This window comes from Geotrypetes seraphini, chromosome 5 (assembly GCF_902459505.1).
Source record: "Geotrypetes seraphini chromosome 5, aGeoSer1.1, whole genome shotgun sequence".
In the NCBI taxonomy this organism is placed as follows: domain Eukaryota; kingdom Metazoa; phylum Chordata; class Amphibia; order Gymnophiona; family Dermophiidae; genus Geotrypetes; species Geotrypetes seraphini.
In genome coordinates, this window is record NC_047088.1 from 174,370,040 (window position 1) to 174,385,979 (window position 15,940).

Genomic DNA, 15,940 nt, shown 5'->3' on the forward strand with positions numbered 1-15,940 from the left:
TTTCTTTTGTTTTCTTATGTTAAACTGAATAATTATTCAATAAAAAATTTGAACTAAAAAAAAAAAAAGAAGATGGGAATAAACATGTGAATAAAGGTGAGCCAGTTGATGTAATGTATCTAGATTTTCAGAAAGCTTTTGACAAAGTTCCTCATGAGAAACTCCTGAGAAAATTTAAAAGTCAGCAATTTCACTTTGCTAAAATTTGAATACTTGGATGTCAAACAATGTGGCCCTGATCGTTGGAAAAAATTCCAGGCTATTTGGGCTCCGGTTTGGGACAGTTTGTCCCATGAAGCTCAAAGTGTTCTTTTTAATTTTTGACACTGGAGTGCTGGGGAGGGGGTGGGGGGTGGGGGGTGGATTCTGGTTTGTTCTTGTTGGGTTCCTGTTGTCTCTGCAAAGAAACCACGCGGTAGACTCTTTTATCATTTTGTTCTTTCCAGTTAAGAGTTGTTTTCAGCTTGTTGTACCTTTTGTATTGTACCAATAACTTTTGGAAAATAAAAATAAAAAAAAAAGTAATGGGATAGGAAGCAATGTTCTATTGTGGATTAGGAATTGGTTATTAGACAGAATACGCAGGGTAAGGTCCATTTTTCTCAAAGGAGGAGGATGAATAGTGAAGTGTCACACGGATCTATACTGGGACTGGTGTTATCTAATATAATAAAATGCTAGGCCGCGCATGAGCACTCAAAAGTCGTGTTCCCTGATCCGTCGCGGAAACACGAGTGCGCATGCGCGGCCCTGCCTCTCACTGTGCATAGTTCTGCGGCGGCTTTCAAATTAAAAAAAAAAAGTTACACAGCTGCGGCGGCCTTCCTCACCCCCAGCTCTCACTGCATGGTACCGGCTCCTCTCTCGAACTGCACCAGGATTGAGAGAGGAGCTGCGGCGGCAGCGGCTTTCAAATAAAAATTTTTTAAAAAATACACAGCTGGGGGTCACCGCTCTCACGGTGCGGCTGAGCGCTGGCGGCCGGTGAACCCTAATTGCGGCGGCGGCGGCTTTCAACTACAAAAACAAAACAAAAAAAAAACAGCTGAGGGTAGCAGCTCTCACCCGGCTCTCACGGTGCCGTGTTCCCTGATCCTATCTCTGTTCTTCCTGCACCATGGCACGCCGCCGTCGGCCGGGAGCTCCTGGGGGCTGGCGGTGCGAGCCGCCCGGCCGGTGCTGAGGTCCCGCCTCCCGCTTCCGCCCTACACGGCGCCGCCAGACCCGGCCCTACAAAACGGCCCTACATTCAGATCCGCGAACAGGGGATCAGGAGCTAAACAGAGATTTAAAAAAACAAACAAACAACAGTGGACAAGGACAGAGACTAGAGAATGACACGGGGAAAAAATCTGTCCCCGTCACCGCCCCGTCACCGGCCCACCATCCTCTGCACCGCCCCGTCACCGCCGTTCCCTTCACCGCCCCATCACCGTCACCGCCATCCCTTTCACCGCCCCGTCACCGCCACTGCCATCCCATTCACCGCCCCGTCACCGTCCCCGCTGCATCCATATAAGCCTTAGTACTGTAATATTTAGCTTATTCCTTTCTTATAAATCAAAGTTCCTGCTGCTGAACTAGAGAAAGAGATGTTCAGCTGGCAGGGCTTTGTTTATAAATTTTTATCAACACAACTAATATACTATTTTATCCTAAAGCAAAAAATAAATAAATAAATATAATTTTTTTTTCTACCTTTGTTGTCTGGTTTCTGCTTTCCACATCTTCTCATTGAATTCCTTCCATCCACTGTGTGTCTTCTCTCTGCGTCTTCCATTTGCTGTTACTGTGCCTCTCCCTTAACCCCCCCCCCCCAATTGGTCTAGCACCCATCTTCTTCCCTCCGCTCCCGCATAGTCTGGCATCTGTCTTCTTCCCACTCTGTCTTCCACATTTCCCTTGGGGGTCTGTTCCTCTCCACCCTCCTTCAATGTCTGTTCTATTCCTTTCCACCACCACCCTTCCCTCCCTCCTTTACCATCTGTTCCTTTCTACTACCCTTCAGCTCCTCTCGCGTGGCCTATCTACCTTCCTTCCTCTTATTTTCATGGCACGTTACAATGTAATTTGTGCAAGCCACTGGAGCCTGCAAGCTCGGTCCCTGTCCCATCCCCACAAACCATCTCGCTTCTGTGCTCCTATTTTCTCCATTTCTAATATCTCCCCTATGTATCTGTCATTGCCCCCCCTGTGTCCATATACCATCCCCATGGCATGTCCCCTTTATGTCTCTGTCCCTATGCCCCATGCACATAATTTCCCCTCTTTCTGTTACCTTCCTGTGTCCAGATTTCCCCTATCTTCCTCTTCCATACCAGTGTGTCTCTTCTTTTCAACCCCATCTAGCTTTTTTCCCTCTTTCTTCCCCCCCCCTGCTTCTAGCATCTGGCTCACCTGCCAGTCCTTCCCTTTCTTTCCTGCTGTGGGTTTTTCTTTCCGACTTCATCCCCTTGGCCCAGAATCCTTTTCCCTTTCACTCCCTCCTTCCAATTTGAGCCGGGAACACTAGCGATCGCACGGTCCCCGCAGCCACTACCTGCCTGCCCAATCGATCCTAGTGTTTAGCCAGCTCTCTCCCTTCTCCTCACCTTAGTCTATAGGTTTTCTTTTTCGGCGACCTGCACGCTTTCCCAAAGAGCCGCGCATGCGCGGCTGCTCAGTGTTCAATCTTCTGCTCTGCTGCAACTTCCTGTTTCCGGTTGCGTCAGAGCAGAAGATCGAAACTGAGCAGAAGCGGGTGCGCGGCTCTCTGATAGCGTGCGGGTCGCCGAAAAAGAAAATCTACAAACTAAGGTGAGGAGAAGGGAGAGAGCTGGCTAAACACTAGAATCGATTGGGCAGGCGGGTGTGAGCTGCGGGGACCGCGCGATCCTTCATGCCTCACTGCGGGGACAAGACCATTCACCGCCCCGCGGGCGGTGAATGGCCTTGTCCCCGTCGCCGCAGCGACTGCTAGTTTTCTTCCCCGTTTTCGGCGGGTGACCCGCCGCAGGTAAACCGCCACCGTGCCATTCTCTAACAGAGACACACAAACACTCACAGAAGGACAGGGGACTAAAGAGACAGATTGAAAAAAATCACAAAACACAGAGGACAAGGAGAGAGAGACACACAGACACTCAGAAGGACAGGGGACTAAAGAGACAGATTGAAAAAATAACAAAACACTAAGGAGAGAGAGACACACAGGAAACAAATGTTACAGCTGGTAGGCTGTTTTAAAGAAGAGGAGCCGCATGCTGGACAGGGGGAGCAGGTAAGGAGTGCTGCTGGACAGGGGGAGCAGGGAAGAGGGTCAAGGGGAGAAAGTAAGGAGTGCTGCTGGACAGGGAGAGCAGGGAAGAGGAACAGGGGAGCAGGGGAGCAGGGAAGAGGAACAGGGGAGCAGGTAAGAAGTGCTGCTGCACAGGGGGAGCAGGGAAGAGGGACAGAGGGAGCAGGTAAGGAGTGCTGCTGGACAGGGGGAGGTAAAAGGAAGGGAGAAGGCCTACTGCTGGACAGGTGGAACAGGCAAGGGGTGATGGTTGACAGCTGAGGAAAGAGAGAGACAGAAAGCGGCCAAGGGGAGAGAGAGAGAAAGAAAGAAAGATACACACATCTATTCTAGCACCCGTTAATGTAACGGGCTTAAAGACTAGTTTAACATATAAATTATTTGAAAATTGGAACAAGTGAGGTGATTAACCCCACCCTACCCCCTTTTTATCAAGCTATGCTTGAGGTTCTAAGCACGGGCCAGCGAGGTAAGTGCTTTGATGCTCATAGGAATTCTATGAACGTCAGAGCATTTACCACACCGGCTTGTGCTAAAAACCTCTAGCACAGCATAATAAAAGGGTCTTAAAAAAGGTTTGGACAAGTTCTCGAAGGAAAAATCCAAAGTCTGTTACTGAGATAAACATGGGAAGACAATGTGTGCCCTGGGATCATAGAATGTTGCTACTATTTGGGTAGGTATTTCGGCCAGGTATTTGTGACCTAGATTGGCCACTGATGAAACAGCTGTACTGAATCAGCCGTGATGAATCAGCCATGATGATTTGTCTTAGACCCATCTCTAGATGTTCTCTCACAGCACCTCTTCTGGACTCAATGCAAATGTACTCAATGCCTGGAAATTCTTTAAAATTGCTCAAATTGTATCCAAACCATTATATATATTTATATATATATATATATCCTTATATTTATTTAAATAATGAAAGACCACATGAACCTCAGCTAATGAAAACAAACTAAAAACCAAAGTGCTTTTACAATGGATGACTTCACACCACATTTGGAGTGATAGTTAATGTCATATCTCCACAGAGAGGCTATTTCCTAAGGAACTTTTTATCCCAAATTTATGGATTTAAATTCCTGCTAAACTTTTGTATCAAAAAGATCATGGTGATCATTTTGAGAGCAGAACCAGCATGGATAGCAGCGACTGGATTACTCCTGCCCTGACTACACCCTTAGACCACCAGGGATTGTAAAATAGGCCCAATGGGGGGTCACCTACAGGTGGGTACATGTATGTTAATCTGAATTTGACCAGGTTTTTTTTATATATATCTTTATTCATTTTTACATCTTACATCAGTATTTTTAATATTTGATAAATTATTGGTTTTATTTACTTATTTTAATTGTTCCCTATAATTTTTATAGTGTACACCGTCTAGACATGTATTTTGATAGACGGTATATCAAAAATAAAAGAAACTTGAAAGGCAACTCTTGTTCAAAGGGGAGGGACACAAACAGGAGAAAGCATACATTTTCAGCTTCCACTGAAAACACATGGTTAGTTTTGACTGAAACTGTGGCCATAACCTTTTGACCAAAACCAGTCAGAAAAAAAAAATTGTAGGCTAGGTTTGGCACCTTAACTAAAACAGAACCCAAAATTTGGTAAACTTCTACAGCCAGATAACTACAGATTCAGTGGGAGATAGTAAACTATAATTTAATAATAATAATAATAATTTATTTCTTATATACCGCTATACTGTGAAGTTCGAAGCGGTTTAGTATAAGTTACGTCTGTATCTCTGGCAGTGCTAAGTCTGGTGTAAGTGCATGTGCTTAACTACATACATACCTGATTATGAAAGTAATCTATAAAGGAATTTAGACACCTACTTTTCTTTATAGAATATATCCAATCAAGTGTCCTCTAGGAGCCTATATATAGGCATGCAGTTATAGAATTATCCTCAATATGACTACAAGCCCTAGACTTAAACAAGTGAAATACCTGGAATCAAGTAGACAACAATCATATTATCTACTGCACAACCATATATAAATGTTAAAATAACCTTTAAAATAAATGTTGCAGGTTTACTTTGACTGCAAAACGTCTTTGCAGTGTCTTTGTTTATTATGAAAGCAGACATCACTAAGATGTCTTTGTTTATTATGAAAGCAGACATCTCTGAGACGCTGGCTAGATGTGTTTTGCATTAGATGGTCTGCTGCATCACTGCATGCCATTTTCAGAGCAGTTTTTACAGGGGTCTTCTTAGACATTTATCAAAAGGTTGTTCTTTGAAAAGCTTTTATGATTGTAATATGAATGCTTAAAGAAATAACAAAATGCACAGGAAATTTATTTGTAGTAACCATCGTATGTTCTGATTGGACTAGCACGTGCACCTAGCAAGGAGTCACAGACAATTCTGGCAGCAAGCTGAGAACATGAGCAGACTTCCATCTGGCTACCACCTCTGAATTTGGATTTGTATCAATTGTTTGAATTGGCTGGATTCAGATTGTTATTTTCACTGTAGCAGGCAAATTGTGATCAGAATTCATACTGAAGAGGGTGGAGATGGGGGGAGTGATGCTGAAAAATATGCAGCTGCTCTACTACATCACAAGATTAAAGCAAAAGCCTTTCACCCATTTCAGGTTGGAGCTGAAACATGTTTACAAGTCGTGAAACATTTATCTGTCTAAGGTGAATATACTGAATATCGGCACATAATAATTCATGCATCCACCAATTCCTATACTCTAGTCCAGGGCTGCCCAAGTCCGGTCCTCGAGATCTATTGGCAGGCCAGGTTTTCAGGATATCCACAATGAATTTGCATACCATGAAGGCAGTGCAGGCAAATCTTTCTCATGCATATACACTGTGGATATCATGAAAACCTGGCCTGCCAGTAGTAGATCTCCAGGACCGGACTTGGGCAGCCCTACTCTAGTCATACATATTACTTTGAAAGCTTTAAAGCCAGGAGACATCAGAATAATCAAGTTGTAAGACACTATACATAAAAGTAATTATTACCCCCAGCTCAGAGGACAGGGGCTGTTCTACTCAGCTGTATTCTTTGTACAGTGACATACCTTGCATTGAACTAACATAATATTCATCCAGCTATGATGTTTATAACCTTTTAAGACTACATAGGGCATTTTCAGATGTGACTACAGTATAGGCAAATGATAACCAGATATAAAAATAGCTTTCACTGGCTAAATGTCTACCTATAAATGATTAAACCAGAGATTTACAAGATTATAATTCCATCATAATTATCTTGGCCAGGGGTTTTCAAAGTCCCTCCTTGAGGGCCGCAATCCAGTCGGGTTTTCAGGATTTCCCCAATGAATATGCATGAGATCTATGTGCATGCACTGCTTTCAATGTATATTCATTAGGGAAATCCTGAAAACCCGACTGGATTGTGGCCCTCAAGGAAGGACTTTGAAGACCCCTGATCTTAGCCATACCTTTTACCAGTGTAGATAAAATTTTACACATACTACATTATTATTACAAACAAATTTCCCCATTCTTCAAGGACCTCTGTTTAAGGAGGCATTTAAAACAGCTGCTGTACTAGTGAAGCATTTTATAAAATTCAGTTGATAGTCAATACAAATCCCTTAAGATTCCCCTATTTTTTCTACTTAATTTCCTCTGTAAAAATGAGTGGCTTATGCATCTGAAAGCTCCTACATTATGAATGCAAAAAATCTGCATACTACTGTATTGTACTGTATGATAAATCTCACTGAGATTTATCATATTTCAGAACCTTTGAACTTGGACTGTGTTTTAAAAATTTCAAGATCATAATAAGCCTTTACAATTTTCACTAGTTCTCAGAGAGTGATTTTTTGAATCAATCATGCCATGGCTATCACCCTCTCTTCAGAGTTTCACTTTTCTGAGCATATTTTATAAATCTTTTTCACTCTCTGTGCACTAGTTTTCAGCATAGTCAGTTCTTATTTTGGTTATGAGTAGTGAATTAAGCAAATATTTTTCATATTGCTTGCTTATAGACTGGGAAAGAAAACTGTTAATGCAAATGTCTCCAAACTGCTTTAATGGAAAAATGTGATTTTTTTAAAGTAGTTTGTGAAATTTATTGTGTTTTTGATACTTGCTGGCATCCTTGCGGTCGAGCAGTTTGTAGTTTTTTCCCAGGAACTTGGAATGCATATCTGGATTTTGCTTTCTGTCAGGAAATATTATGTATGCAAACTTGCAAAGCATGCTTTTCATGGCTGAATATGGTAGGCAATGGACTGATGTTCAGGATTGCTGACTCACTACATCAAAATAAAGGTAGATGGTGGGAGAGGGGAGATGAACTTGGGGGAGATCATGGAAAGAGGGGAGTTGGACTTGGGGGAGTAGGGCAAAATGGGGAGAGGGAGAGATGAACGCACTGAATGCAGATAGCAGAGGGACCCAACAGCTGAAGACAGTCTGCTGAAACCTGAATTCAAGGGATTAGGGCAGTGTGCCTCCTAAGATTTCAGGTGTGCCACGGCACACTGGGGAGGAAGAGAGGCGCTGGCTGGCTGCCCACCTACAGGATGTGCCTCTCGCTATGAAAGGCATGTCCTGTAGGCAATCAGCCTGCACCAGCATCTCTCCTTCTCTCCAGCCGTCTTCCCTGCTGGCAGTGGCACCACCCACTGGTGTCTCAAGGCCCATCTGTAAGGTCTTTGCGCATGCGCGTATATTGACATGATGTCATGAATGCGCATGACATCATCACGATGATGTCTGCGCACTTCTGGATGCCTCAAGAAAGTGTGTGACTGTGACATAGGAAGAACAGAAAAAAAGAGACACTCTCATTCATTAAATCTCTTTATTAGCCACTATTCTCTTATTTATCCAGTTGGGACATCAGACTTCATCTGGTGAAGCCCAGTCTGGTGTAGCTAAATGGTAAAAAAAATAGTGTGGTGGGAAAGATTAGTTTCTAGTGGGTGATGCGCAGCAGAATAGCATACAAATTCTATGCATGCTATTTGTGCTGAGCAGCCTGGGTAAAAGGGGGATGAACTGTGCATGGTACAGCTCCGTCCTGCAGCCACCGTTCTCTCCCTCTGCCCAGCTGATGGCAGCTCCAGCCACGTGCAGCCAGCAAGAGAATGGCGGCTGCAGCTAATTGGGGCTTACCCTACTTGCTCCTGCTAAAGGTTGCTATTGAGAAGCTCTATTTTTGTTTTGGATGTCTGAAAACTGGCAGATGGCTACATTGTGTGGATGTCCAGATTCTGATTTTTATAAAGCCAGAATATGGTTATCTAAAACTGCAGTATTGGTTTTGTGATTTAACACCCTTACCTCCAAAGAAAGAAGTCCCAATGATAGTGTTTTGTTTCTATTTTAGGGTACTGCTTGACTAAAAGATGGACAAACTGAATACAGCTGCTGGAAATAAAGACTCTACTTGTACAACAAATTCAGCAGGGCAACAACATTCAGTAATATGGTCTGTATTTGATCATTTGGATAATGGAAATGTCAGATGCATGCTTTGCAAAGTCGATGTTAAACATAGTGGTGGCACCTGTAATCTGTGGCAGCATGTTGAAAGACATCATAAAGCAAAATATCTTGAGCTACAAGCCAGCGACACTGCTAGAAAAGCATGTAAAGCTTCTGTACCATCCAAAGGTTTGATTTCATCCTTCTTCCAAAAGCCACTACAGCCAGCAGATAAAAAAAAGGATTGATAATGCACTTTATTTCATTGTGAAAGACATGAAGTCATTTAGCGTTGTAAAGGATGAAGGCTTTCTTCATTATTCACAATCTTTGAATGGAGGCTATACATTACCATCAAGGCAAACTGTAGATCGAATGATTGATGATAGATATGAAGAAGTTTCCACCCATGTTACAGATAGGCTACACCATCTTAATTATGTAAGCATCACAACAGATCTTTGGACAAGCAGAACCATGGAGGCTTATATTACAATCACAGCACATGGCATATCTAAAGGCTTTCAACCAGTCAATGTTGTGCTGGAAACACATCACATGCCAGAGCGACATATAGGTGACAATATTACAATATTGCAGATACAGTTGAAAATGCTATGAAAACGTGGAAGTTAGAAAGCAAGGTTTTTGCTGTTGTCACTGATATTGCCGCCTCAATGGGCAAACTTATTTGAAAAGGTGTCTGCATGGTCCACTACAACTGCTTTAGACATACACTCCAGTTGTGTGTTGAAGTTGGACTATGGTCTCAGCAAGCTATCACAGATGTCATTCACAAATTCCGTGATATTGTTAGCACATTTCATCATAGTACAATACTCACAGAAAGTTTGAAGACGGCTCAAGAGACTTTGGGAATGCCTGTAAAGAAACTCATTGGTGGCGTAAAGACTAGATGGCACAGTACTTGCCTCATGTTACGAAGTGTGATTGAGTTACAGCAACTTATCAACTTATGTTTATGTAACAGTAAACAACACTATATGCTGTCATACTCTCTAATGCAACTGGCTCCATGAAATATCACTAGAGTTTTGGTTGTGGGTCTGAGCGTTCACCTAAAAGCACTTTTGAAACCTTTTTTTTATCATCATTTTTTTCCTGTTTTATGGTGATCAGTGATAGAGATATGTAACAGTAAAGCCACAAAGAAATCAGCACCTTTGGAATGTGACTATGATTTAGCACGCAAGCTTGTTGATATATTGTAAGTTTTTGAAGAAGCAAGTACAATTGCATCTGGTGAGCAATGTGTTACTGTGTTTGTTGTTTATCCAATGGTTGAACACCTAATAAATTCCATTGGCGAGTTTGGCAATGAATCAAGAGAATCAGATAGAAGAGTTGATGATGATGATCCCCCGTCAACATGGATTTACTAAGGGGAGATCCTGCCAATCCAACCTGATCAGCTTCTTTGACTGGGTGATGAGGAAGCTGGATGTTGGGGAGTCCCTGGACTTCGTATACCTGGACTTCAGTAAAGCATTCGATAGCGTACCACACCGCAGGTTGCTGAGCAAGATGAGTTCTATAGGATTGGGCGACACATTGACGAAATGGGTTGGGAACTGGCTTGGAGGTAGGCTTCAGAGGGTAGTGGTGAACGGCACTCCCTCCGAAATGACGGAGGTAATCAGTGGAGTGCCGCAGGGCTCTGTCCTGGGCCCGATCCTATTCAACATCTTTATAAGAGACTTGGCAGAAGGGCTGCGAGGTAAAATAACATTATTCGCCGATGACGCCAAACTAAGCAATGTAGTGGGCAAAAGCACAACAGACATAAATTGAATGTCCGACAACATGATGCATGACCTACTCCTACTGGAGCGCTAGTCTAGGTCCTGGCAACTCAGCTTCAATGCCAAAAAATGCAAAGTCATGCACCTAGGCAGCCAAAATCCATGCAAGACTTACATCCTTAATGGCGAGATCCTAACAAGAACTGAAGCAGAACGAGACTTAGGGGTAATCGTCAGTGAGAACATGAAGACTGCCAATCAAGTGAAGCAAGCTTCATCCAAGGCAAGGCAAGGCAAGGCAAATCATAGGTTGCATACGCAGGAGTTTTGTCAGCCGTAAGCCTGAAGTCATTATGCCATTGTATAGATCCATGGTGAGGCCCCACCTGGAATACTGTGTGCAATTCTGGAGGCCGCATTACCGTAAGGATGTGCTGAGACAGGAGTCGGTCCAGAGGAATGGCTGGATAAGTTGCAGCTGTACTCACTCGAGGAACGCAGAGAGAGGGGTGACATGATCGAGACATTCAAGTATTTCACGGGCTGCATCAAGGTGGAAGAAGATATCTTCTTTTTCAAGGGTCCCGCGGCAGCAAGGGGGCATCCGTGGAAAATCAGGGGCGGGAAACTGCACGGGGACACCAGGAAATTCACTGAAAGGGTGGTTGATCGCTGGAATAGTCTTCCACTTCAGGTTATTGAGGCCAGCAGCGTGCCTGATTTTAAGGCCAAATGGGATAGACACGTGGGATCTATTCACAGAGAAAGGTAGGGGAGGGTCATTGGGGTGGGCAGACTAGATGGGCCGTGGCCCTTATCTGCCGTTTATTTCTATGTTTCTATGATGGGGAAGAGGGAGAGGGCTGTAGTGATAATAGCGAGTCAAGAAATATAAAGATCATCAGTTCCTTCACAGAACTGAAGAAGAGTTTATTGCAAAGATTTCGAGACATTTTGTATAAAACTCTTACAGATTAAGCAGCTTTCTGAATCCAAGATTCAAGTCTACATATGGTAAGGTAACAGATATATACTAACTGCATTTGTTATACAAGAGATCCTGAAGATGCAAACACGGATCGTCCCACCAGCAACACTAACTGTGCCAGAAAGCACTCCTATGGTACCTGATCAACTTCACATGCAGGATACAGATTTACCTCGTTGGCGTCACAAGCGCAGCTTTTGTGAAACAGTTAAAGATACCAATGTGGCTGTCATTAAAGCTAGACTTCCATTGATGCCAGACAATGATGGTGAAATCAGCCTCAGATGCAATGCAGAGCTAGCATGCTATAAACTTGAAGAACCCTTGGAAACTGGTAGTGATGTATTTACATATTGGCATGACAGACAAGAGACGTTACCTTTACTAAGCCGGCTTGCATAGAAGTTTCTATGTTCGCCAGCAACTTCTGTTCCTTCAGAAAGAATATTCTCTGCAGCAGGTCAAATAATTGCTGCTCGGTGGAGTTCTCTGAAGCCAGCCAAAGCTGACAAGCTAATATTTCTAAATAAGAACTGGAAAATATAATTCATTTAATCCATGTTTCTAACTAATTTTAAAGCTATGCTATAGTTTGGATGTTCCTATTTTTGACATGATATTGCCGTGATAGGCCAGAGCACGTTACAGGGCTTCAAAGAAGGTTTGGATAGGTTCCTAGAGGATAAGGGGATTGAGGGGTACAGATAGGAGTTGAGGTAGGTTATAGGAATAGTCAGGGACCACTGCACAGGTGATAGACCTGAAGGGCCACCGCAGGAGCGGACCGCTGGGCGGGACGGACCTTTGGTCTGACCCAGCGGAGGCAACTTCTTATGTTCTTAAAAAGCTGTGTCATTGAAAGTTAATTGAATTGAAAAATTAATCAAAATATTTTTCCCTGAATTATGCAGTACTACTGCAGGCTCATGTGCACAAAGAAAAAACTGTAGGGGGTAGCAAAACCCTCTATGAAGTAAGAGATTTAGAAAAATTGTGAAGTGGATTCCTTCTGTAAGGCTCCTGGCAATAGGGAAATTGCCCACTTGTCCAGAATAACACACCTATTACACTACTAGAAAGTGGTTTATTTGACTTAGCCATTTTAGCCAAATACTTCTGCTTGCACTTTTGTTATTTCTATTTCACAACTGGTAATATTTATGTTATAATCTCAGTGATTCAGTCTGTGGGTTGGTTTGCAGATGTGATTCTTTCCTGTCTGAAGGATCCTCAAGCCTTCTCTGTCCTCTTTTTTCATGGTGGAGGAGCTTCTAGGTCTGTTTCTTCAATATATAGCATCAATATAGTAGGAAGCGTGGGATGAACACAGAAGATTTAGAATCAGAAAATAATATTAAATATTGAACTAAGGCCAGTTACTGGGCAGACTTGCACGGTCTGTGTCTGTGTATGGCCGTTTGGTGGAGGATGGGCAGGGGAGGGCTTCAATGGCTGGGAGGGTGTAGATGGGCTGGAGTAAGTCTTAACAGAGATTTCGGCAGTTGGAACCCAAGCATAGTACCGGGTAAAGCTTTGGATTCTTGCCCAGAAATAGCTAAGAAGAAAAAAAAAAAAAAATTTAAATTGAATCAGATTGGGCAGACTGGATGGACCATTCGGGTCTTTATCTGCCGTCATCTACTATGTTACTATGTTACTACGGAAGGAAATCCTGCGTTTGCATAAAAATCTTTTAAAGAGACTTCTATGCTTCAAATCCTTCTCTGGCCCAATAGTCACCGTTTGACGTCACCAGTTGCGTGGCTAAATATTTCTACTAATATAGAAATTAATTTTTAAAAAAGATTCATACCTTCCTTATATGGAAAATGATTCACAAATATATAAAATATCAGTTAAAATAGCATTTAAAATAACAATACATTCGTGTAAAAATCAGGTTGATTCTTTCGTTAGTGGGTGGGAATTCCCAAAGGCAGAACACAGGAGAGCAGAGACGAAACAGCTGATTATCAACAACAGCCTTTAACAACAACCGAACCTCGACGAGAGCATTTATAGAAAGCGCCACCGCGCAAGCGCACTCCAGACCAGTGGTTGAGAGCCGAATGCGCCTGCGCCACCTTCGCTTCTGCCAGCGGAAATCGCTGGCTCTTGGAGCTGTGTTGCAGTTACGCTCGACAAAATGGCGAAGATAGCCAAGACCCACGAAGGTGAGAGGCAGGGGGGAGAGGGATGGTGTTTGACGTGGGTTTCTGTTTGTGTCCGCAATGTACTCGGTGTTGGAGATACTGGGACTGCTCCGTGCCGGGTGTTAGGGGAAGAGGAAGTAGGATTAAGGGGGCAGAACTGGGCCGCGGTTATATGTAATGGCGGCTGTGCTAATCTCGTTGTGAATTCGGATCCGCGAGTAGGTTGGTAGGAGTGGAGGAGATGTTTGAAGTTAGCTGGACGGGCTTCTTCTACAGACCCTGATGAGAAAAGGGAATGCGGCTTCTCGAGCTCGGGGGAGGGGGTGGGGAATGGAGGAGGAGGAGGGAGGCAGATAAATAACGCCGTGGTTGTGGTTTTTTTGCCTTCTCGCAATGTGTCTTGAACTCGAAAGCTACAAAAGATTACATTTTGATCCTTGGTTAAACGTGGCGGATATTAAAATTCATCGTCGGTGCAGTGGGGTTGATTTTTATCAGCAAAAAATGCTTGTATTCTAAGCGTGTGTTGCTTCAGGCTCTTTGTTTATGTTTGGATTTCAGATTTTTACTAGCGGAGATTGGGGTCGTACACTAGTTTTCGGGAACGCTTTTTCTTTTAAACTAAGACTAATTTAGTACTTTAAATAAAAAATCAAGGTTTGTTACAGTTGCCATAGTGGAAGGTTTATATAATGAGTTAAGTCTCTCTTAACATGTTGGCATTCACCTTGGAGCCATAATGTCGTTTTGTTGTTGCTTTTTTAACCTGCTTTGTTTTGATAAGGTGCTGGAAGAAAATATAATTGTACTTGTCTACTGTGAGTTAATTTTAATTGTTACTCCATTACTTAAAGCAAAATTCATAAACATGTACAGTTCACCATTCTTCTATATCATTGTTTCTCAATACGCAGTATGCATACCTTTAGGGGTATGCGAGCTGCTTGTTTGGGATACATGGCACTGTGTGGGTCTACCGCCCCCTTCCTCTTTAATGACCACCACTGAGGATCCCATGCCCTCTTCCTGATTGCCCCCCTCCACCGAAGACAAACCAGAAGGTGATGTTGCGGGTTAGTGGGGGATTCCAGTTATCCTTCCAGGTGGGCTGTTCCTTCCTGCCTTCAGCAGCACTTGTTGCAGGGACACGTCAGCGGCTCTTTAATGCTGCACATGGCTGACCTGGAAACCTCTCCGACATCAGCCTTATGGGTCATCCATGTGCAGCATGTGAGCTGCTGCTCGTGCGTTGCTGTAATAAGTGCACTGAAGGCAGAAGGAGCAGCCCATTTGGATGACCCTGGAAGGAGCAAGTAAGGAAGAGAGGGGACATGATCTGCACAAAGTGAGAAAAGAGGGGGAAGAAGGAGCTAATTTAGGGAAGGGCATGATTTTGGGACAAAGGCTGGAAGAGAGGGGCATGGGACACAGAAGGAAGGGCATGAACATGGGACACAGAAAAGGGCATTAACTTGGGACATAGGGAACAGAAAGGGAGAATTGTTGAGCGTGAGTGTGTGAATGAGAGGAAAATTGGGCATAGAGAGGAGTGAGGTAGAGATGCATAGGGAATAGAAGGAGAAGAGGGAGAAATGTTGGATATGGTGATAGAGATGTGGCATTGTGCTAGAGAGGGGTGATAGAAGAAGAAATGGACATGGGGCTGGTGGGCAGTGGTGAAAAATGCTGCACATGATGCGGGGGATGAGAGGGGGAGAAATTGTGGATGTGGCAGTAGAGGGGTGGGAGAGATGCACCCTGGATCTCTCTCTCTTTCCCCACACCCTTTGCAGCAAGGGAGGGAATAAGAGAAAAACCAATGGACATTGAGAGGGAGAAATGTTGCCAATAGGGGTGAAGAAGAGAGGAAGAAAAGTTAGACTCATGGAGGACAGAGAGCTGTTGGTTGGAAAAGGGAATGAGGTCTGGAGGACAGGAAGCATGCAGAAGGAAGTTAAACCAGAGACTCTTGAAATCACAAGACACGGAATGATCCAGAAGGAAAAACTGAAGGAATCAGCAGAGCCCTTAGTAGAAGGAAGAAGAATTGAAAACCTATAGTGGATTCCTTCTGCATAGCTTCCAAGTGTGGGGAGAATACCCTACTGCCGTGAATGACATACCTATTGCACTAGAAAAACAGGATACACAAATCCTTAGGTTGCTACACTACACCAGTGTTTCTCAACTTCTTCAAGCCAAATACCCACCAAGGGGTCCTTTTACAAAGCCGCGCTAGTGGTTTTATCACACGCACTGGATTAGCGCGTGCTAGCCGGAAATCTACTGCCTGCTC

General features: G+C 43.6%; 1 protein-coding gene across 3 annotated transcripts in view; it reads left to right on the forward strand.

The window, feature by feature from the left end:
* The first annotated feature begins 13,535 nt into the window (after positions 1 to 13,535).
* The window catches only part of SF3B1 (splicing factor 3b subunit 1), a 236,498-nt gene continuing 234,093 nt past the window's right edge, over positions 13,536 to 15,940 (forward strand). For all 3 annotated transcript variants that reach the window (XR_004539704.1, XM_033947227.1, XM_033947231.1), the window contains exon 1: positions 13,536 to 13,665. Coding sequence is in view for 2 of the 3 variants with exons in the window: in XM_033947227.1 (XP_033803118.1) it covers positions 13,638 to 13,665 (28 nt within the window). In the remaining variant the exon portion in view is untranslated. The remainder of the gene's footprint in view (positions 13,666 to 15,940) is intronic.